General features: G+C 38.6%; 1 protein-coding gene across 1 annotated transcript in view; it reads right to left on the bottom strand.

The window, feature by feature from the left end:
- DACH2 (dachshund family transcription factor 2) overlaps window positions 1–25,858 on the bottom strand; it is a 293,462-nt gene that overhangs the window by 136,739 nt on the left and 130,865 nt on the right. The window contains 1 exon segment of the mRNA XM_030497302.1: window positions 10,196–10,311. Within this exon segment, the coding sequence (XP_030353162.1) occupies window positions 10,196–10,311 (116 nt within the window).

The raw sequence follows: 25,858 nt of genomic DNA, 5'->3' as shown, positions 1-25,858 counted from the left end.
GTACCACCTATTAAATATCATTTTCCTCTTCATATATATTATACAAAAAGACTATAATAAACTTACAGAGATTAGGGATTGCATATGAACAACTTGCATGACATGATGTCAGGTTTATTCCTGCTTTGCTGAACTGGGGTCAGACTGATAAATGTAATATATATGCTCATCTTTAAGCATATGACCAGTCTCAGTGGTTATTAGTTACAGATAACCTTTCAAAGTAGTGATTGCATACTGCATAGCAAAAGAACAAACTTTTATATTACTACTGAAAAGAACACTTTCTTCCCTTTAAGCAAATATTAGATTGAGACTGCCCCAGTCTGGAGAGATAATCCACTTAGAAATATCATTATGACCAAAGCACATCCAATCAATATGCAAATGTGAAAAAGAGTAATTAAGCATTTTATTTTTTTACCATTGTGCAATGGTAAAAACAAGGAAATAATGTGCATCAAAATTATTTAACATTTTATAACCAATTTTCTACTTGACATATGTTACTGCATGATTCATCCACACTTTTCAGAATCAAAGTCCATGATCTGGCAAACTAAATCTGTTAATAAAATGAAAAGGTGACCTTGCTTAATTTAATAAGTCTGTGTAGAAATACTCTTTCAACATGTTAAAGAATTACAGAAAGGTTATCATAGCTCGCTTTCATGGGAGAGTACTCTACCTTTTCCAGCTCATTTCTCAGGCTTTTACTGTAATTCATTAGATTACATAAAAACAATGTAGATCATTATATTTTAATAAAGGCTTTCCTTTCCTAATAAAATGTCTGTCATTTACATTCAGGCCTGTATTACATAAAATGCTTCTCCTTCTGAAGTAAAGCTTTTCATATTCAAGTCACAAGAGGCAAGGAGCTCAAGGAATTCTTTTTCTTTGCAAAGGATTTTCAGGATGAATTCAGTTTCTAGACTGAATCCTCCAGAACTCTGGTCCTATATTTATCTTCAAAATAGTACAACAGGGTAGCAGCAATGCCAGTTGCTAATCAGCATGCCTCTCTGCAAACTGAAGAGGTCTCTCTCTTCAGCAAAAGGATGGAGATTGATACTGTACTCATTAAGTCAGCTTGGTTTTCTTTACACCAATTAATGTTGACTGTGATAAAATAGTTTATACAATACAAATGCATTTCCAGTGAAATCTTAATACGGTCCCAGTCACTTAATGAGAATGATCAGACAATGAAATCTATTTTAGTTATGCTAGCTTCAAAATGCTCAGTAAGAGATGTTTCCTTTTCATCATGAATCCTAATTTGCTGCCAGCACTTGGCATCATGTTTTATTACTTGGGAAGGGCTGAAAAAAGAGCACATTCTTCTTGCGCAGGAGGAAACACCAACTGCAGCCACTGTACCTTCTACATAGCAAAGGTCTGCTCCTTGGGAGATCAGTTAGACGAGCAGCTTCTCCACAAAGGACAGTGAAGCAGCCTTCATTGCTGAACTTGCTTCTCTCAATTTCCTGCCCAGGCATATAAAATATGCCAAAATCTTCTCCCCCAGATTACCAGGGCAGTTTTTCACTACTCATAGACAGACTTAAATGATCCCCTCCTGATCACACACAGCATTCCTTGCCTAGTTTGAACATATTTCCCCTCTTGCTTTCAGCATACCAAGCTCTCGCCTCTGGAAAACCAATGCAAATGCCAATCCAGAAATCAGAAGCAGCAAATGAAAAATTTATACTATTTGCTATCACTGCCTCAAGTCTTGGAGAAATATTTCCAGGAGAACTAGAGCCAGTATTTTGCAAATCACTGTCCTCAGACAGGCAGGATTTGCATCCCTCACCTTTGGTAAACTGGACTCCATGCGCAAGTGACTCCCATCACGCTGAGCTGCTCATGTGGGCAAAAGAGAACAAACTCCTGCCATCTCCCAGGCAACTGCCCAGTCTGCACCCATCCTGTGCAATTTTTTTCCAACTTTTGCTCCTTTTCACAAACCCTACTCCACACAAGACAAAAAGAATGAAGACCACTAAGACAATCAAAAGGGAGTTTTGGTTTGACATAGGCGCTTACACAATCCACAATTTTGCAAAAGAACCCTTATAGAACATGTTCTCCAAAACAACACAGTAAGTAGCAAACCACTTCTGTTCAAGCAAACGAGTAATCCAATCCAAATCAATAAGATTATTTGTTTGCTTAATCTTAAAAACATGCTTAAGTATTTCACTTGTTCAGGCTCCAGAGGTCTGTATGACAAGGACTGAAGCACAACAGCTGTTGAATTACACCAAAAGTACTTCATACCTGACCAGAATTGTAACTATGCAAAACTCGGATCTAAGGACAGCACACGCTTACTCTGTAATCCAGTGAGATTTATTCCCTATTTTTTCTAAATGATTTGCAACAATGTTGTTATACCAAGAATTTCACCAAAATACAGCCTTACAAAGCTTTCCCTTAGGAAACCACACTACCCAAATCTAATACAGCTCTAAATGCTGCATTTTAAAATTATATTATTTATGTAAATGTAGTGGATTTTAGCACTGCAAATAGGTGATGGATCAACATTTTTCTGCAATCAGAGGTGTATTATCCAGCCAGTTACAATTGTATCTATTTAAACAGTTATAGACAGTTGCCTCTCAAAGTCATAGGAAAAAAAATTTAAGTGTGTGCAGATATCTCGAGCTTAACAAGTCTTCTGAACTACTGCGGGATAAATCTAAAGTAGAGCAGGGGTGCCAGTGAGGATCTATGTGCCTTGTCTCTGATGTTGTATGCCATAATATTCCAATTTCTATTGTTAGCATAAAATATGCTGCTTTTAAAATGAAGAATCATGAATAGGCCTTATGTCACCCAAGGTAACAGCCCAGAATCTGAGGATGCTTGGTTTCCCTACCAGTGGATTATCACCCAACAGTGCATTTGATGAGCCCCGTAACCAGCTAAATCAATACGCCATTCTCCTTTAGCATGAACATAAAAATTCTTCAATGACAGTAACTTCAATGAACCCAAAAACCAGCTTCCTATATTGAAAAGCAAGGCTGTACATTATACAGTCAGCCTGGGATTCTTACACAAATACGTAATAAGGCATTCAAATTCACTTGCTGTGATACTGGTTCAAGGAACCAAATGGAAAGCATTTAAATATTTCAAACTGTAACTATTTGTTCAACTTAATCATGTTATTGCGAAGGAAAATTACACATAATAGAAACTATTCAATTACAATAGTGTTGTTATTGCTAAAACAGTCCTCCAGAAAACAGAGAGCACTGAAGTCTTTCATACCTTGATACTATTTTTGACTTTCAGACATCTGAAAATGATGACTTAAAAGAGCTAAAACAGTTTCAAAGTCAGTTAAAGATGCAGCAGAGAGAAGCAGACAGGTATTATGATCATTATAGACCTCAGTGCCATCAGACAGGCTAACAGAAAAGCTGGTAGTAAAGAACGTCACAGACGATAAAAACAGACAGAGGAAAACTTACTGATTTTGCTACCTCTGTGATACTTCACCCAACTTTTTCAAATTGTTCCCTTCTATCTTCAAGTCAAGATAAATTTGGTGTGGACCTACCCTGAGTGTCAAGACAATACAGTCTTAATTCTCTCAGTGTGACCACACTGGTTGTACTTTGTCATCTCCAGAGATGCAGGAACTCAGCAGGACCCATTTTTTCAAAAAATCTGCACAAAAAGCTTACAAATGAAATTATATTTTTGAGTTTCACACTTCTCGGACAATAATTAGTAGCTGCCGCTACGTGTAAATTAAATTTACAACAAGGTTAACCACTCAGTAAATTCTCAACAGCTTTAACTATTCATTTGTCAAAAATGCAATGTCCCACTCAGATAAAGCGGACGCTAAAAATGGCTCCCTGAAGAAAGATAACATTAAAAGAGAAAAGGGAAGAGAGGAACCGAGTGACTCATAGTCACCAAGTATAGTTTTTAGACTATCAGAACTCTAGTGAATGGCTGTATTTTAAAGAGTAATGATATGATCCTGCATTCCTCATTCACTCCAAATCATGCTCCCTTCAGCACAGAAATTTGCTGGCATGAGATAGGGTGGTACTCAATCATGCAGCATACATGGTCTTTAATTTTAAAATCCAGTTAAATAGATGTTCCAACATCATTTTTTATCTAAGAACATTCCATGATAAAGTAAGAGTGAGCATGTAACTTATTTGTCAGCTTTACTGTGTAGCGGATAACTTTCCTATGTTACTCACACGAGCTTTCATTTCCCAAAGCTATATGCATTCATTATGACAGTAAAAATGAAGAGTTGCTAAAGAGATGTATGCATTTTTATTATTGTTTGAAAAAATAGATCTTTCTACAGTCCTTTGAGCTTCTGAGTGTGTGATTTGTATAAAATATTTCTCATTTTGGGGACACACCAGATGGAGTGCAGGGCACTGTGGGATATGCCATTTATCACAATGACAGTGCGTAGGTAGCACTGATCCTCTCACCACAGGGGGAAGCTAGAGCTGCAAATGTGGAGCAGCATTAAAAGCCCAACGAGTGGAGTTTGGCAACACTTGTACTACTCATTAACTTAATCATATTAATTTATTAGCCATATATATCAAAGTAATTCACTACTGAACTGTCACCAAGAACAATTTATAAACTGTTAATGTTCCCCATAGGCAGAGGAGTGTTGTGGCATCCTTAATCAGTATGTTTGCCTTTGATTAAAAATAATAATTTCTACTAAGCCAGGTAATGCCAACAATGACAAAGTCATGCATATGTTTCCCATTATAAATGGAACTTGAAAATGACATCTATGACAACTGGGGGGGGGGGGAAGGATAATCGTAAACAGTGAAATGAGCCACAGAAATAGTTTGTAAACATACAAAAACGTTCAGTTAAGAAAGCTGAGAAAGGAAAGGGTTCCCTTAACGCTACAGTCATCTGCTCCCTGCTCTCGGAGGCGCCAGGCCTCCTGCCAGCAGCTGCCAGCCACAGCAGCCCTACATCAAACACCCCAAGAGGTGAAATCAGTCAATAGATGCTGTGTAAAGTGACCCTGAGTGAATGCTTATTCTTCAAATAACAGCTCTTTTTTGGAAGCAGGTTTTACAACAGAGAGGGAAAACCTTCCGAGCCTGGCTTTGGCAACCCCAGTGTCTGCGCCAGTGCTGCACGTGGAGTCCTAGCCTTCAGCACCAGAGCCCCTCCATCAGCGTACGTCCTTACTGCTCCCACGGCCGTGCTCTTCCCACCCCAAGCATGTCGCACAGTTCCTCAGCCAGGAAAGACCGGTGGGCACTGGCACAAGCACCAGTCTCAGATGGAAATAAGGAGACAATCTGTGGGGTTGCTGCAGCAAGGAGTTGCCACAGGCAGCTCTGTGCTGGCTGGCTGTGTGCCCACTCTGACCAACAGCAACTGGATACCAAAGACCTTGAAAGCCTCTAGTCTCAGTCATTCCTCTAACAAGGATATACCAAATTAAAGTGCCTAAAGATTGCAGCAGTGTGTAAAGATTGTTTTATCCTCTCTTTTCTGTAAAGACTAAGTGGCTGCTGATACCACTGCTGAACTGAAGTGACACATGAAGTTATACTCCTGTGAGCTACTCTATTTATTTGAGTCCCACAATGATGTGACTGTGTATCTATTAAAATATTAATTTCACTAAAATATTAATTACATGAAACTATTCCGTTCACAACAGCTTAACTATTAATAAGACAAAACTGCACTTAAAAAGTATTTGTATCTGTACAAACAGGTCACTGTTTTAATTATTACAGTCTCAAAAACTCTAGATAAACAGCTAATGAGAGAGTGTCTATTTTAACTGTCTGTTTATGAAATTAAAAAGAGATCACTTCAAGGGAGGTGAAACTAATGTGTCTGATAATGAAAACAGCAGTTTATCTTACACATTTGGAACTGCAGGTGGCTTGCTTCTGTCACCTGGGCAGACTGATGTAAGAAAACAGCACAGACCTGATGATAGATGCTGGCAACAGGTTTAATCAGGAACTATTAACAGCAAGGAGGGCCCCGGACATCCTGCCTGCTCACAGCAGAACCAGCCACAGCCTCTGCACACAGTTTATTCCAACAAGTTTTCCCTACCAAACAATCATCAGCCCAGGGTGAATCTCTGTCTAACCTCGGAAATTATGAATCCTCCCTCCTCACATCCAGCAAAGGCCACCAAAGTTGAGTATCCATTTGAAAATGCCTTGTTTTCATTTTCTAATACACAATTCCCCATCAGCCAGGCTTCCTCCCATCTTCTCCGCTGAGCACTCAGCAGCACTCAGCCCTAAATCCTCACTGGAACGCATCTGCTGACCTATACTGCATATACCCTGTTAGCATACACCTTACTAGGCCTACCAGGCTGCCTACAGCTCCAGACGGCGAACCTCAGAAACATAAAATGGCAACAGCCATGTTTTAAACAGGCTTGAGTCCACCTTCCTCACACCCAGCCTCACCAGACCTTTCAGCTTCCGCTGCAGGATTCCCAGCCCATGTGCAGCCCTACCACTTGAAAAAAAACCTGCCCCAGAAAGCAAGTTTCTGCTCTTCTACCACAGTCTAACAAAGTCTTAGTGGCAGGATGATTTTCTCTATAAGCCACTCTCTCCAATACCCTGAAAACAAGATGGAGCAACCCCCAAATCGTTTTACTGGAGTAATAGTAGCCATTCTACAAACTGAATTGAGAAAAAATTACAATGAAGACTTTATATTATATAGTGGTTTTCTAACCTCTTTGGGGGTGACTTAAATGAAAGTAGGAGGACTGAAGTCGGCACAGATAACTATGAAAAGATCCAACTGCTCTTTCAGCTTCCTTCTGTATTAACAGTTTTCTGAACTATTGGCTTAAATTATATAACGGATTTCAGCTTCTCTCCACACAGCATACTGCTCCAGACCTTAAAACTTCCTTGAGAATCTACTCCATAAGTCCCAACTGTCTTTTTAAGATACACTGATGACAAAGACTTGTACATTAATAGGAGATAGAGCCTTATTTTGTCAATGTCACTTCATCACACTACATTGTTTGAAGAACTGAGCCTTTGATGGCCATTCTTCTGTGACATACAGGATTTTGCCCTTGCCCTCACAGCAGGCGAGGGCACCACGCCGACTTCCACATTTCCTACATGAATACACGAAGAAAAACATCTTCTCCTAAGTTAACGTAAACGAGACAGTACTTAAACATCAGCTCTTGAAGGACGCAGTTTGGGCACAGGTATTGTGCTGTTTACACAGCCCCTCCCGGTGGCATGCATCCCAGACACACCACCTCTTCCTTCTCAATCACAGCAGTTTTAACCACCCTGCTGCTCTAGTCTCATTGTAACCCAAATGTTCCCACTCCCCAAAGGTGGAAGGGACCTACAAACATTTTAAAAAGCTGAGGCTTCACTTACAGCTCCTTCACAAATTACTTACGTGTAAGAGTAGTTCTAGTCCACTTTGCCAAGTGGTAAAAAAATTACATTCTACTCTGGGAAATGCAGTATGCCTAATTTAACTACCTGTTTATTATGTGAAAATGACCATGTAAACTGAGCTGACACAAACCAAATGGGTGATGAAAATAACAGCACATTTCAAGGAGTGGAAACACAGATGGCTCGCTCAAGTCTGCAGGAAGTTACTAATCATCACTCTGTAATACCATCTACAGACAGATCTGTGAGCTCTGCAGCCAGAACAGCAACTTCTCGAGAACTCTCCACCTAACTAACGGTAAGCCTGGATGCCAGCTCCTTCACTTTAACTGGACAGAGAACTAAAGAGTAGGTAAAAATGAAATAATGCAATGGATGGATGAATCACGCTGCATTTGCTGATGTGGAGTCTTACTAAAATGAGCTTGGAAGTCTGAAAGAAAAACCTATGTTCTGTGAGAAGCATTAAAACACATTTTGTTCTTAGTTCAGCCAAAAGGGAAGAATTCAATCACAAAAGTGTTAAAGGCAACCAGAGCAAAGCAGTCAGTAATTAAGTGTAAATAGGTATAAATAAAGCTAATGGAGGCTTCCCATCCTGGGTGCTCCATCAAGTTTACAACGGCTCATGTCCCCATTGAGTTTACAAGTGGCTCTTTTGGCACCTTTCCTTACTCAGCGATTCCTCCAACTTTTACACTGTTCTTTCTTTATGAACAAGATAAAACATCTCAAAAACTTCAGGAGCTCTGGCTCCTGTGTGACAAGATGACAGAGGCCGTCAGTGTGGAGCTGCCCAGCCATGGGTTGGCAGCAGGGCTGCTTCACCCACGGGGACCTGTCTCATCCAGGACCCTCAACTACACTGCAGTGCTCTGGAAATGTGCACTTTCTCTCGCCTACAAGCTGCTCCCAAAACTCCTTTTCAACTGCTTGATGCTCATTGTCTGTGGCTTTTGGTGTTTGGTCATGCAGAGGTTTTCACAGGCGGCTCCCAAGGTCAGGAAGGCAGCCACCCTGGGCCTCAGCTGTCAGACAGCCCCCCAGAGCAAATCTCATGCAACCTTCTGTGTGTTAAATAAAGTGGGATGCATCTCAGTCATCACTTCAGACTCCAAACAACCTACAACAGCCTAGAAATTCAACTCACTTTTTTTTTACTCAAACTCTGCGATACTCTAAGTATCTGTGAGAGACAGAATGTGTCTATGATGCTATTTTACTGTGCATACCCAGCACACTGCATCCTAAAATATTTCCCAATTTAAGGCAATACGGCAGTCTGTCTGATTTCATGTCCTATTTGCAAACACAGGGTAGAAAAGTAATACAGAATATTCTGGATTTCTGACAAAAAATTATCAATGCAAGGTGGCTCTTGCGTGTTCCTATCCATAACAACACAAACACCACCAAATCCATGAAATCCCTGTGCTGAGAACATGATAAAGCTACTAAAAAAATCTCTCATTTATAAATTGTTCATAAGAGCAAAACCACAGTTCTTGACCCCTTCCACATAAGTGAACACCGCATGAAGTTGCACTAGCTCAACTGGCTCCTGGCTCTAGCAAAATGCTTTCATATTTAGCTACTTCAGTTAAGGTTACTGTGACTATTGTTCAAAATGTTCATTCCGACTTCCACAGGGACAAAGATTATTGGTTCACTGTGAAGTCCTCCTGACACTTGGAGTTGTAGGAGAAATTAGAGACCTCAGCATTGTTACTCCCCTGAACACTGGGACCGGCTGAGGCGCTCAGGTGCAGTGCAACAGGTTCTGCAAGCAGAGAAATCTGCAAGATCAAGACAGACATCACTACAGTCCTTCCAGTTGTTTTATTTCTTTAATTCTGCTTTTCCTTTAGGATTTTCTGTGACTTTCTGTTCTGCTAAACACTATGTTTGGTTGTTAGGGAGTTACAATACATTTAGACTGGACTTTTGACAGTAATCCTGAAACTGCTAAGCCTGTTAATACTTAAACAATTCCTTTTATGAATATAGTCTGTTAATACAGCTTTATTACCAAAATAAACTTACCTTTTACCACACAGCAATTAATAAAAAATTAAAACACTCAAGAGATTAGCACAAGATTTAATTTAAACTCCATTAATAAATTAATGAACTGAAATAAAATACTAGGCATTGAATTATGTTTAGGGGTTGTTTATAATTTCACATATTTTCATGCTAGCTTTTTCATATTAAAATATTGAATGCAGATTATTAAAGTACAATCCACTGTGGCCATGTGGACTTATCTGCTTTTCAAGTGCTTCTTCTATAATTCGTACAAGCATTTCTCTATCTTCCCAGCATCTATTAATGATGTTACAATACAATACGCATTAGCCACGCTGTTCATATCCCATGAGAACTAAAACACACATGCCTTTGAAAGGAAGAAATGCATGCTGCAGGGCTCGGAGACAATAGCTCATTTTCTCTCTTTTTTTTTTTTTTCTTTTACTAAAATAACACATTTAATGGAATTTCCTGTAAGGAAACCACAATTAATAAAGAACTAAATTACAAATCCATTAGATTTCAGTCACTGCAGCAACAAAACAGAGTTTTCATGAACACTCAAAAAATCCAATAATGTAACCTCTGGTAAAGCTTGAAAAAGCCCTCAAGGACAAGGCAGTTAGATCAATATTAGTTTATTTTAACTGCTGTGCAGTATGAAGAGATGAGGCTGATCATCTGATGGATTTTATTACCTGTCGGAGAGATAAGTCCTGGTGATAAGAGGCCTGGAACTCCATGCGGCAGAAGACGTGCATTTTCTTGTATCGCAACTCCTAGTGAACGCTTGGGGGGTCTTCCTGGTCGTGAGCTGATGAAATAAGAGGATAAATGAAAAGGCATTTTCTTTTTGAAATATTTGCTTACTACATGTGGTATTGATTTGTACAAAATGTATGAACCATCAGTGATACACAAATATATATGAGAAATTCTTGCCTAGAAAAAAAGTTGATTAAGCATACATGAATTGTATAGGTTTCAAAAGAACGAACAATAAGCTGCCAAACAGCACCTATAGTTAACGCAAAATCACGTAAGTGACCAGAAAGCTAAGATATTTTTAATTTGTATCACAAGACCAGAAGGAAAACAATATTTTAGCCCTACTGTACCACTACTTCACAAAGAAATATTAAGAATGTCTGTAAAATGGAGCTCAAGAAATTCTCATGCACGTGTTAAGTCACATGTGAAGCCTTGAAAATGCAACCAGATGCTTTACTCAGTTCACAAGCCATGGTTTATAGGGGTTGCAGATTAACAATGCAATGACTGTGGGGGTGCCAGAGCTGTTCGGATTGGGTGCAACACAATTTCTTAGCTCAGCCCCTGTGCTGGATGAACACTGCCATGCTGCTTCCAGCTGCTGTGACAACATTGCTCAAGGCTGACCAGGCTGCTTCACAGGAGGCACATCTACATGTACCTCTACTCTCCATACAGTAGTCAAGCTTCTCCACTATCCAGGGTTTCCATGACCATACATGTGGCCAGTGGAGAGGGGTCACAGCAGTAACTGCTCTGAAGTCTATGTCACACACCTGCACCACAGAAAACTGCTTACTTCTGAAGATGCAGCAATAATTTAACTCAGAACTCTTCCAAAACTTACTACTTATTGGCTGGTGGTTTTACTTACTACACATAGGTTAAACTCAGGAATGTTAGCCCCACCTGTCAAAAATCTCACTGTCCCTTGACCAATTTAAGAATTATGATTGAAGTTTTTAATCCAAAATGATAAAGGTGTGTTTACGGACCTGTTACATTCAACTATTGTTTTCACCTACCACATTTACCCCTTAAATCAGCGTGTGTACATGTAACCTACACAGCTGCCGTCATAATACAGAGATTTACAGACAAAAAAACCCCATTGAATCGACTCTTCCCAAGCCAGCAAATAAAAATGCAACCTCCTATGTTTGGAAAAGTATTGCTGCTTCTCTTCGGTCAAAACAAGTTTTACTCTGTTGACTAATACAGCTTTTGATAAAATATAGAGAAACATTGTATAAAATAACTAAGCTGCAACAATGAATGAGGTTTGAATGGAAAGCATTTCCAAAATGACTTCTAGTTCACAAAGAAATTTAAGTTAAACTTCACTCTATCAACTTACAGTGGCAGAGCCCTCCATCAACGTAAGACAAACTCTGCATTTAAATGAAGACAACTTCCAGCAGCACTACACAGAGGTACCATTAACCTGGTCATATTTCACAGTGTTCTAGTGTTATTTTGTTTTACTGTACATCAAACTAACACAAAATCATTTTTTTGGTTTATTATTTTATCTCTATAAAACTATTCCCCCTCTTTTTACCTTCAGACTTGTCCATTTTGTATTTCATTTTATTCAGTACTTTTCCTATTTTTCTTTTTTATGCTTTAAGTTGTTTATCATACCATGATGGCTATGTAGTAAAGCCTACTGCAAGAACCCAGACTCACCAGGCTATAAAAAGTAAACCTAAAATAAGACTATGTGACTTTCACGGGAAGTTAAGACACACACATGCATTCTCTATTAAAATCACCTGCCGAAATCATCCACTGCACAGGAGTATTGTCTAACAGACAGTATTAGGCTGGTATGTGGGGGTTCTAAACAAAAAAGAATTGTTGCTGCTTTGATACACAGAAGCCCCTGCTTATGCACATGCACGTGCTTAGCTGGCACTTACTGGCTCTGAAAAAAAGTTATACAACAGCAAAAATTAGCAGCTTTCTCCAGCAGAAGAGCTCAATCAACGAAACTACAAAATGTTCTCTTCCCAAGCTCAAATACTAACAAACCTTTTACATAAAACTCCATATGTTGATATTAATCTAAGAAAAACATTTTAAAAATTTAATGAGCAGTTTTAAAAGATTTTATGAAGGCATTTTATTTATGATTTGGGGTTTCAGAGGAAAAGGAGGGGCGACAATGGGATTTCAACTCCTGCTTATGCAGTTTTTGCACAGGCAAAAGTTTATGTTGATGACTCTGTTGACTCTGGGTAGACAACTCGTAGCCCACAGATTTACTGGATTAGACGTTAAGGTGCTTCCCACAGCATATACTACAGCAGAAGTGAAACTCTCCAATCTGCGGTTATGCACTGACAGAATGCCCAAGGTTAAAAAATAAGTTTTAGAACACAATGAAAGAGAAGTTCACACCAAAAATTAATCAGCTCCCTTTTAGAGTCCCACTGACTGTATTTACATCCTCCCTCCTTGCACAAGCAAGGCAAGCACGCCTGGGAAAACACCTCTCTGGGTTCCGGTGTCTTTGGGATTGTGGTCCTTTTGGGAAGGGGTTTGATAGACTTAGGAAAAAAAAAAAAGAGTTAAAAAAAAAAAGGATACTACTAAGCTACTCATGGCTTTTTAACAAGTATTACTATACAGCAGTAACTAGTAGGAGCCAGATTCTGGTCTTACTTATACAGCTGTAGCCATAATAACTTGAATGGAATTGTTCCCATCTGAATCTGCTCAAATAAAATCAAAGCCCTTTGCCTCTAATTTAACATGAGCTTTTGAATGAAAAACTCAAGGCTGGATGCTACTTAAAGCTGACTGGCTGTCATTCATCCAACACCTGCAAAGGAATCTTGTGGGTCTTTAACACTGTGTTCTGTAGTTTACATGTGAACACCTTTAATGCCATACATGCGGTTCTGGACCACGGAATCGGAGTGAAGAGCCAGCCAGCGCTCTGATCACTGCGGACAAGGCTGCAGCACACACCTCACACTTCCAGCTACATGGCCTGGGGAGGACCACAGAGCACATCTACCATGAAGCAAGATCTTTTGCTTGGGATGACACAAGAGCTCACAGAGGGCACCTTGGTAGCACGTCTAATTCCAAACACTCCCAGTCCCATTTTGGCCAGAAACAAATTTTCTAGCTTTTTTGTTTAAACATCAAACCAGACATTTCCAGAGACAGGGCACAAATGTTTGCTCTAAATCTTATTTTTAATAAAATCTATACAAAGGAAACAAAAAAATTAGTAGATTCCGAATTCTTATGGGATTTTCTTTATGTTGTGAACATGCTACTGTCAGGACCAGAGCTGGCATCACCAAGCAATGACATCTGAGTGGTCTATCTTAACATTCCCAGTTGCCAGCACATTTCTATAGGCTTGTGAAGTCTAGAACTTCAACAAATTTCACATCTACTAATTAAAACAAACCTAACCTTCACAATTCAGAGGAAATTGCTAATACATGCCTTGAGCAGAAATCATAAGGCAAGTAGAATTGTCATTTGGGAAGAGTAAGACATCATTTGTGATTAGGTAAGTATTAGCATATAAATGCTAATAACATTGGCATATAAATATTAACTTTATTTAATATTATTTCTCCTACTCTTTTGTCGCCCTACTCTTTTACTGCTTTTTCTTCTTCACCTTTTCCTTTATCTCACTCAAGAAAGTTATATTCAAGAAGTGCAGAAAACTCTTTTCCTCACTGATAACAAAGGAAGCATAAACAGGAACGACCAGCTTCAATTTTAAATGTGTTTCTTTGAGATTCTAAAATCTCGACATAAATTTTGTATTTGCCATCAATAGGTCTTTGTGAATGGAAAATGACTCAATTCTATATTAGACTTCAGTTAGAAACTGCTAGTTTGTAGATATCTCTTTAAAAACGTTTTAAAGTACAAGAGTTATGGTCCCAAGGGAAGACCATAGAGACTAAACCAGAAGTACAATACTGATTCTCATTAGTAGATTTAGTAATCTTATTCTTTTCACTAAATAAGTGCAAATAAATGTGCCAGCTCAAAGTTTGCCCTGACTAAAATTCTGTTACTAGCTCTCAAAAATAAAACCAAAGCCAAAAAGTCCTTGGGTCACCAATTACTTGAAAGCAAAGACAACTGGAGGTTTTTGAGTTTTACCAGTATTTGCACTATAGCTACACAGTGATTCTGGTTGTTCTCCCCACCACTAACTCTGAAAGAGAAAAATGAATTAACCTGAATGTTGCTCATTTTTGTCTTTTGTTTGGAATTAGAATTGTCAGAGACTAAATTACATTTTAAGCAGTATATTTCACAGTTAAAGTTTATATATTAAAATGTTGAGAAATCATTCATTAATGTCTGTTTTTCCTTTATTTTCAACTCCTGTTGAGAGCTAATTTTATTATTTTTCCTCTCAAAGTTTTCCCTAGACATCCCAAGGATTTTTAATTTGAAAACAAGGAGTAAGGCTGGTTTTGTGATTTTGTCAAAATTACTGATCAGCTCCATCTCTTATAACGCTATTTTATGCTCATTATAGACAACTATATTTCGTAAAATCCACGAATTCATCAACACTTTGTGAAATGTAATTAATCAGTGGAAACACACAGCACATCACTGTTGATGTATGATAGCACTCTACTTTTGTGCTTTTAAGTATAGGAGATTTTCTAGAATCAGAAGTGAATTTGCATATTAATCAAGACAAATAAACATGTGGTGATTTAACTAGGAAACTGTTATTTGGATGACAATTTAATCAGCACAGGTTGAAAGGTCCATCACTGCAGCATCCTGTTTCTGCTAAAATATTGATTGCGTTACTGATTTCAGTAATGCTTTATTTTACAGGGCACAAATAACCATGTAATTACTCTTTAATTGAATGGTAATTGCTTGCTGGCAATTATTTGTTAAGTTTTGGAGTTTAATTACTACGTTATTTGTGTTTTGTGAAATAAAATGTTATGTTTTAGTAGCCCAAAATATTTTCTGTATGAATGGTCTGTCAAAACTCAGAAAGTAAGGTATGATGGTATGAGGTTGACAAATAACACCGTAACACTAAAACTATTATTAAAAGGATCAGATGAATCTTTGAATGCTTTCCCTCTACAAAATTAACATTAGATGTAACATTTGTAAGATAAATGGAGGAATACTGTACCACAGAAGCATGATTTCCTCTGGGGTCTAGTCCACCATTTAGCATAATTTATCATGATGTTTTGCTTTTCATTCTCTGGGCTTCTTTAGAGGAACTGAAATAGTATCCTACCCTCCAGGGAGCAAAGAATAAACCAAGTAGAAATATATTTCAACAGTACTTCATATTTCTGCGACTGAAGTGGATTACCACCAGCGCATTATCTTAGCAGCCTATAAACTTTGTAGACTTGGCAGTTAGCTACATAACAAGGGAAAGCATTATGTTTTGCAGTGTCAATGAGATATGACACATTCTGCGATATGTTTATTCCAAGTTGTGATAGATGAGGTACCCGATACTTTGATCGTTCAGACTTGAATTTTATTTCTACACTTTTCATTTTTGTCATCAACTATTTATGTATTGGCAGGAGGCAGCCCAGCAAGGACTGCTGATTTTGTTTTTCCAAAAGATACCCAGTTAATAAATTAATTATTGATTCCACGAGGCTTGAGCTATTTAGTATAAAAATATGCTAGACTTGTGATTTAGGAAGCTCTCAAATGTATCACAGATTTCTTCACTAGCGACATATTTTACTAGGCTTAAAGGACAAATGTAGAAGTACTATACAACATGCTGTGTAAACTGCTTTGAGAAAAGTGGCAGTAACTGGTGCAAGTACTCAAAAGTAATAAAGAAAAACCCCATCCAAACCAACCAACCACTGAAAACCACAATCTTAGTTGCCTTCCTGAAACTGGAACAGGAACCACACATTAAAATTTTGCTCTCCTGAAAGATCATAAAATACCTCCTAGTGATTGTTAGAAGTACTCTTTGAAGCCTTTACCAATAAATGTAACATCTTGATAACTTGAGATAAAATTATCTCCTGTTACCCTAAGATTTTTAGTTATAGCATGGATTTAAAATAATCTCCTTGTTTTGGCATTTATTACAACATTTCAAAGATGCCAATGGTAGTTAAACTCTACTTGACCTTTCAGTGTTTAAGAAGAGAAGCAAACTCTGACCTCGAAGCAACCTGATTCTGTCTCCTCGCAGCGCTGGCAAACTGATCACTTGTCTAACCATTGCAGGACATTGGATCACCAGCCACATCAAAGGCAACAAGAGCCAATTCAGCAGGAGGAAAAAAGTCAGCCATGCAAAACGGGCAATTAACATTAATCATACATGAAGTTGTTTGAGCTGATAACTAGAACCTGGTCCCTATGGCGACTCATGAAACAGTGCCCACACCAGCATGAGGTGAGCCTCAGCTCATCTTCCTTGGGCTCAGCACCCTTCCTCCTCATTTCAGCAGACAAAAAGAAATTGTGGAGAAAAGCTCTGACATTCCAGATCAGAATCTTCCCATTTTTCCCTTTGTGAAGTTTTCATACATACAGATGGGACTTACAGACTTAGTGTTTATATCCATGATCTTCAGACTCCCTGAACATGTGCTACGAATAGTAAAGGTAGTATACCTTATCCCCAGATTACAGGTAGAAATAGTGTAACTTGACTTTTCTTCAGTTTTTTCTTGCACCATGTATGCCCTTATCAAACTGAATCCCATTATGACAAGCTTTTAATTTTGTCAAGATCATTTTGCATCCTAACACCATTCCCCCGTGTGCGTGAAACCCCCATCCCATCTTGGTACTGTCTTTAAATTTAATAAGCATTTTATTATTCCTTCTCATCAACTGAGCAATTATTTAAGTCCCTGAACCAAACTGAAAGCAGTCCCCATACTCAGGACATGCTTCCAGTTCGATCTGAACTAACAGTGACCATTGTCTCGAGACGGTTTGCAGTATATTTGTTTCTAAATTGGCATTTTCATCTGGACCATATTTTTCTAGTTTGCTTAAAAGAAAGTCATGTGACACTTTGTTAAAAAAGAGGCAGCTCTTCCCAAAATTTCTACAAATATTATGTTCTACAAAATGCACTGGATTACAGACAACCTTGCTGTTGTATATAACACTTATATATATAGTATAACACTTGGCAGACATATACGTGGTGTGAAGGTGAAACACCAAACAGCAGCAAGCTGGCTCCCCTGGATAACAAGCAAGGGAGCCAGGCAAGCCAAGTCCCTTTTCTCAGGCAGCCACCAGAAGACCTGATGGGTTGCAGAGAAACCTTCTGTTCTGTCACTCTCCAGATTACACCTGTGTATTGATTTTCTAGATGCCAACTGTGTCTTGTACACCCTTGGAGCGCAAGCCAGAGGAAGCCACCTGCCTGGGGAGAGGAGATGCAATGCACTGTGCTTGATTCTCTGCTCTGCTTCTTACCCCACGGCAAATTCTTAGTTTCCACGTTTTCCACAACTGAGACCAAATCTCTCTCCAGTTACTGACAGCAGTGTTCACACCTTTTTGATAAAGATTCCTTGAATTTTTTCTTTGTCCAAGAAAAAAAGGTGATGGAACAGACAATTTTAAATAAGAGATGACTACTCTGACAAACTAACTGTAAAACTATTTTATACTTCCTCTGCTTGACCTAGTACTTCTGACCCCAAATGTTCACAAATCATGATCCTGGAATCATAAAAATATGTAAAAATCTAATGTTTTAGAAGTTTCATTTTGCACATTTTTATTTGGCTTTTAATTTTGTAATCTCTACATTTTTAAGAATCACACTTCCAAGTTTTCTTTTCTAGAAAGGCCAGAAGAGATTGAAGAGAGTGGTGGTGGGTTTGTTTCCCCAAACTTTCGCAACTGAAAGTTAAGATTCACCAATTAGTCGATACATAAATCTAAAAGCTTCTCAAAAAAAAAAAAAAAAAAGAGAACAAGCACTAACAATTATACGCAAAAGTAGACGTCTCCTTCTGCAGCAGCTGGGATTGGGAGTTAGCACTGGGAATTATCTGTGGCTCTTAGTCCAGCTACTGAGTGAGACAGGGTGGACATTTCTCTGCCTACTACATAAAGAGGTCTTCAGATGCTATAACAGAACTTGAGACTTTTACTTTATTAAAGAAAAAAAATAAATGTGGGTCTGATTCATTAAAACATCCTCAAAAAGCTATCTGGAAAAACACTGAAGCAGTATGGAGAAGTATGAAATTATCTAATTTATATTAATTAAAAAAAAAATCACCACTGTCTCCATATATCTCAGTGCAGTCCATTATGTACTACCTCATTTAAAAAAAGATCACAAATTCAGGACTACTTGTTTTTAACTGTGCAAAAAGTTAATATAAAATTTAAAGGAGCCTTCTATGAATTTCTTAAATAGAAATATTAAAAAGCCCTGCTAGAGTACTATATAAATAACCTAAGATGGTGAAAGAGCCCATACGAGACAATATTCTTCGTAAAACTATTCCATTCCTAAACGCATCTTACAGATTTAGTCCCACCAAGGTCTACGGGACTTATTGGTTTATTTATTTAAAACTTGAGTTTGGGTCTATGGTCAGAAAAATTACCTGAATTCCTCGTTGCAATAGAGAACAAGTGATTGGTTCTTACTTAAGAAAGTTTAACTGTGTATTTCTGAAGTCAGGCATTTCAAATTAAGTTTCAAACAAAAAAAAGGATTTTTGGTTCACTGAGATTTAAAACTTTAAATGCCTCTTTCTGAATTACTTATGACTGTGCCTGCAGATATAAAAGTACCTCAACATTCCTGCTGTTAATTTTTTCCTGTCAAATAACACTTGTGACAGGAGAAAGGGGAATAAATCACCAGATTTCGGAATTGTGGTGATTCACAGCTGCAGACAAGATGAAAGGCCTGTCTATGTAACACACTGCACCAGCTCAATTTAAGGTTATAACAGTTATGAAACTGAAAGTGTGACTACAGCACGTGTATGTATACACACACGCTAATTTAATGTAACTACATTAAATTAGTAAGTGCAGCACTAAAGGTGCAGTGGCACAGATAAAATATAGTTCATTTAGCAACTTGAGATCATACCCAGTGGGACAAAATTCCTGCTGCTGTGTCTTGACTACTGTTGTTACCTACTCTACCTAGATTAAACCTAGCAGGAAGGGGCCTGTCGGTGTTGGAATCGTGCCACTAACTACATACCCAGAACCACAAATTTAAATTTCAGATTTGTTGTCAAAATAACGCTCACCCAAGATGTCCAGTTAAACCAAATGTGAAAGCACCAGAGATATTGCCAACTACACAATGAGCCTTGCAAACCTCAGCTCAGCTGCTCGGATAGCTCTCCTTGGATTCTGAATCCCATGAAAGCTGTGAACCACTGGAGATTACAGCCAGTAGTATTATGCAATTTGCATTCTGACTACTTTTATTTTCCTACAATATTTGACTATTCATGATGTAGAAGAAAGCCACTGAAAGTGTTTGTGGGATTATTCCACCTATATGTGAAAGCTCAGCACTGATGTAAACAGATGACAAGGCAGGCACTGGGGTCAGCACAGGAACAAACACAGCTCAACTCTCAACAGCCTACAGCTGATGCTGGCAAACACATAAACAGGATAAAGATTTTACATGGGCAAGCCCTTGATGGCTTGCCTTCCTCGAAGAGCCACAGAAAGTGCCAATAACTCTCTTTCAGTAAGCCTCAATCCAGCATAATGACAACTGGACAGGACCACAGGTCTCTTATTACCTGACACAATTCACTGCATGTCTGTTCAGAGCCTGATGGGCTCCCTTCCCCACCTGACAGCTCAATTCTGGGCTGTCAGCAGGCTCAGCCCTGGGCTGGAAGGGATCGCTCAGCCCAGCCCTCACTCCTTGAAGACATGGGTCCCCAAATCAGGACTGTGGGGCTGAATCATGGACTGTCTCTTAGGCAAAAGAACGTGTGAGGTGACAATGAACAGTCCCAATCTCACCTATGAAGAAGATAATTGAATGAGAAAATGATCTGTATAAAATCTTTGGGATTTGCCCCAAGACAAAGAACAGTATTGAACTGAAAATTGAATGAGAAAGGGCAGAAGAAAACTCAATTTCATTAATGTAGCTGAACATCACATATATTGCAGTGTGCAGTCCAACTTAGTGCAAAGATACACCATTACACTGAGGAGTTATAAATCTGCTTTCATCTGAGTTAATTTAGCACCGATTTTTTCAAGCACTATTTTATAGTTTCCACATACATACTTCTACAAATATTTTCATGGATACTTTCCAAGCAGGGAATCACCATCTATTACAAATACTCATGATATGTCATATGTGTCTGGATTATATGAGATCCTTCCATATTTTACTTTTGACCTGTATCTGAATTCAGTGACAATCTAGAGGAACATTATTACAAAAAAAGGTTTTTGAAATACTGTCGCTACCCACTGAGCGGTATTTTGATAAGATAACTTGTAAAATATATGACTGTTTAAGCCTATTATCTATGGACAGAAACTTAATAGCAAGACTTATTTACAGCACCAAATATAAAACAGCCCATGTGAGAGAATTCCACAACAGGGATACGTTGTAGTGTGGTGGTATGATATTGTCATAGCAATTCAACTTTGATGCAATGGGAAACCACTCTTGCTTTAACTGTTTTTAATCTCTGCATTTCAAGATTAAGTGTTTTTACAATTTTGCAAAGATTCTTCCAAGTTAGAAAACAGAAATTCATCTTTCAAAGAATAATAAATGAAAGAACATAGAAATAGTCCTCTATATCACCCTTTGCACCTATATCCACATTGAAAGGAATAATTGTTCTTGGCCATCAAAAGGAGCCTCTATGATTCTATCCAGAAGCAAACATCTGTGGGTTAACCCCTCAACATGGAAAATACCCTTTAGTTAGCTGGTGGTCCTGGGTCAGCGTGAAATTAAACAGGCAGTATAAGCAGATACACTGCTTCACCTTTACCTTTCCAGATTTTATGACTGTTAGTATTCAATTTGCTAGCTACAGAGATAGACAAGGTTATTGTTTCTACTGCAAATGAACAAAAGGAGAATGATTTTTAAACAAAACACAAACCTATAGGACCATGAAAATATGAAAAGGGCAGAAGCAAAATTTTCAAAATTCACATTATATTTGTTTTTAAAATCTTCCTGTTATAATAATACGCTAATATGAGCGGGGCTGTACACTGAGCCCATTTAAAGAGCCGTGTTTACCCCTACCCTACCAGTCAGTAAAACTCCCAAGGCACAAGGGGAAATTGCCCATCAGGATGACCCCAGAACCAACACGACACTGGAGACTGATGTCCTTCCTGTATCTGAGCACACTACACGCCATTCCCTCGGTTCAAGGTTACATTAACCACAGCTTCCAGAAACACGAGTATCTAGCGAGGACTCCAAGGAGAAATTACTAAATACAGTAAATACCTGCACACAACTGAAGAGCAATCCCCGCTACGGTGCGAACTCGTGGGGATGCTGTCAGTGCCTGGCTACTCCTCCTCTTGCTCCTGGACATGCCTTCAGGCGACGCTTTGGTAGATAGCTCTGTGGCATTAAACACCAACACCAGTGTAAACCCAGTCTCGGACCTTTGACCTAAACCTTAGCCAAGATTCTCTTTTTCAGTGACTTAAAAGGACTCGTCTCCTGTGAGCAAAAGAAATGCTCCCTCGTGAGTGTATAACCCTGATTCAGGATCACACTTTCAAGACAACAGCACAGCTTTGGGAAAGCCATCTAGTTTTCATTTTAAAGGCCTTAAGTGACAGATTATCCACTGCATTCTTAATTTTTTTCCAATAATCAATCATGCAATTTTTTTTTCTACCACTAAAAACAAGCAAACAAACAAACAAAATCAACCTTCATTGCTGGTATCACCAAGCTTCTCTCTTGAGCCACAGGGTATCCTCTTGCCTTTTCCCCCTACTCCGAAAAGCACACTTAACAGCTATTTTCTCCACATGCCTGGATTTACAGACTGAACATCTCAGTATGTGGGGCAGCAAATGAAAATATAATGGTTCTGAGGCCTTTCACTATGTGTTGGGCTTAGGTGACCAGGTTCTGGTAGCAGCAGGGGCTGCAGGGGTGGCTCTGTGAGGAGCGGCCGGACACAGCCGGTTCCACCACAGGGCACCGCTGAGGAGATGGACAAAGATGGCAGCGCCTCTGTGGAAAGGTGATGGCCCCGCCCCTGCCCTAACCCACAGTGGCTGCACATGAGGGACCGTGCTGCTGGACATGGACAGCTAATAAGCAAAGGATACAGGTCTAGTGCAAGAACATCAAAAAGCCTTAATCTGGCTATAAACATACAAAAGCAAACAAACCAACCCTGAGCTCTTCCTTTTATTTTTTCAAAAATTTTCTTCTATTAAAAAAAAAAAAAAAAGCCAAACTTCCATATGAAGATAAATTCTAAACAGTAAATTCTGCAGCTTGTCCAATGAATGTTCACATCAATTCTCCTGGCAGTGACTTAAAAAGCTATCACCAAGGTACATGGTATAGCCTCTGCCTGTACTAGTGACATCCAAACACGCAACACTGAAACAAGTTGGAAAAAGAACCCCAAAACAACAAAACAACCGTAACCAAACACACAACCTCTAAAGAGAATTGTATTCATCTTTAAAAAAAATGTGACTTAATTAATTTAAAGAATTAATGATGTGATGAGTTTTTCCAGACAGAAAAGTTAGAAATATTATTCTGAAGGAGTAAATGCCTCAACAATATGGAACAAAAGGGCAACTTCTGTAAGGAGTAGTGGGGTATGTGAGAAGCACTGTGAGGGCGGTTGGTTGGCATCACCTTTGTCAAGTCTCCTCAGAGATTCTGACTTTCGTAACAGGCTTAGGAACAGACCTTAAAGCCTGGCAAACAGTTCTTGAAGTTAAACCCTCTCCAAAAGACGTCAGGCATCTTGCCCTCCAAGGTGATTTTGAATCTGCCCGAACAGCAATTAAAATGATATGCTAATAAACTTAGTCTGCATCTGAGGTGAAACCTTGGTCCATTTGTACCACTGATCTCAATACTGCCACGTGGCTTTTGAAAAAGGTGAGAATTTTCTTGAAGAACATCACATCAGGCCTGTCACCTATGAACAGCTTCATGGGTCAGCAAAAACATGAAGCTGGAGAAGAGGCAGGAAAGAAATATCTCGATATACAAGAGATTTATGATAGCATTTTTCTCTCTGTTACCTCAGTATAAAACCAGAGTAGTAATATCAGTAATGTTAAGCAAGATTTACCCCGCATTAATGCTAGAAACTTGCCTTATTTTGCACACATATGCACAAACACAGACACACAAAAACTTTATCTGATTAAAACTCTTTCTAATAACACATGACTGAAATGATTGTGTAAATAAACCACGCTGCACTCCGATTCTGAATTTTAAGAGTTGATTGTATGATGGGTATGTTTCAACTAGAATCTGTAACTCAGCTGGCTACCAAAAGAATGAATTTAATAAAGACACCAGTTTCATGGTATCCAGTTCCTCTCTGACCTCTTCCCATTGCACTCTGTGAGCAGCGGGTCTCATTCCCTCCCCTAAGAGATTACAGCATCACTCTTTCCCTCCTTGGTAATATTCCCTCTGCTCCACCAGTAACGCTTACCCTTTCCCTCCCTGGTGGCCTAACAGATACGTATCTAATCCAAGTGAAGATCATTATTCTCAACTCACAGTTAGCTCCAAGTACTACTTGGGTTTTTTATATGTGACTTAAAGAAGTACTTTTCGCACCAAAAGCTTGTCTGATTTTCCACTGACAGCTGCATCCACGAACCTTTCACACCACAGTTAAAACTGGTTTGCCACCGGCAGAGAAACAGTATCATTTCGTAAATGCGTTTTTTAAAAATTGTCTAGATTCTCTTCATACATGATGAAGAAAAACTTGAAGAAGTCAATTGCAGAAAAAGCCCAAATCAGTACAGAGGCACTGAAAAGTGGCATGAGTTATTCACAAGTTTAGGAAATACTTTATTTCATGAAATCCCTGGAGTAGATACAATAGTTTATCAGACAAGTCAGTGGAAAATCAGACAAGCTTTTGGTGACAAAAGTACTTCTTTAAAAGATCTCCCTTCAACTGAAAGACTTGACTCTCCCCAAATGTACGTGGTATGTCTTAACTTACTAGCATCCACTTCTGCTCCTCCCCATTTGAAAAATCAACATTTAACTTGGCTTCAAGAAGACAGAGAAAATGCAAATGTTGGTTTATATGGCAAGAGGTTGCGTAAGCACAGTCCTGCTCCTACTATGGGCAAATGTAGTCTTGCCACTGACTTCAACAGAATCGCAATCATGTATCATATGCACAATTCACTTCTCCTTAGTAAAGATGTTTTTTTAAAAGCTGTTGAAAGAAACTAAAAGAATTCAAGTAAAAGAGTGTTTGTAACCAGATTTCCTGGAGATAAATGAAAGACATACGTTTCCATGGCTGCCAGCCTACTAAATTTTGCAGGCATAAATATTTACCTAGGACTAGGGGGTGGGGAAATGAGGAAGAAAACCACCATCTAAACCTTTCAAAGTTTAAACACTGTAACACAGAGGTCATTATTTATAAATAGAAATAGAGAACACATCTTTCCTATGTATACTTCTATCATGCCTTTCATCCACTCCATATGCCTTCTATTATTGCCATTCTTACACCAGAAAATAATTTCTATGTCACTTGCTTACACTGTATGCATTAATTTTCTTTAGGCTTTCTTGTGGTTATTGATTTCCTGCTTTGTTGAAGTGGCTTTGTTTCTTTCTCAGCAGGCTATTCATTTTAAAACAACAGTTGTTCAACAAATAAAAAAATATATTCTAAAATTAAATTAGTTTTATCTTCATTTATTTTTATCCCAGTTAAATGCAAGTGACACATTTCCCTTGAAAAAAGGAAATACTTCATGCCTCCCAGCATGCAAAGCAAAGCCAGCAGAATTTTTCTTTTCTAATACGACATTTATTTTTATGATTGGACACATGAAAGAAAAAGTATAGTATAAATAAAGCCTCCTTTGTATTCTTGTGTTGTAATCACTGCTGCAGCCAGTGTTTTAACATCAACAAAAGAGGATTATCTGGTCCAGAGCCAAATTCATTTAAGTCCTATCTTGCTACACTCAAAATCATTAAAAGAATTCTTTTTTCTTTCAATGCGAGTGGGATCATGCTCTAACACTGTAATCGTCTATCCTGCTTAGCAGAGTAAGTTTGCTATTCTCTTCCACTGGACCAGTCCGAGATGCACAGACTTTACACAACAATGAAGAAGCAGATGAATACAACTACTATTTAATAAACTGCGAAAACAAGAAAAACAGTGTTTTTGCAGAAGGTGACAGCTCTGACACATGCTACATCTTGCTTCAACGCTGTATGTTCAACAAGTGCCAGTTCCTGAGTTCTGAGGCTTTTTTCCCCCTCGATCATCCAACGTGCTTATTAACAAGCTCGGGTGAACTACAGAAACAAAGTGGGAAAGCATGTAGAC

Source organism: Strigops habroptila, chromosome 9 (genome assembly GCF_004027225.2).
Source record: "Strigops habroptila isolate Jane chromosome 9, bStrHab1.2.pri, whole genome shotgun sequence".
Taxonomy (NCBI): Eukaryota; Metazoa; Chordata; class Aves; order Psittaciformes; family Psittacidae; genus Strigops; species Strigops habroptila.
Note: the sequence above shows the minus strand (reverse complement) of the source record. Positions and strands in the feature narration are given on the sequence as shown.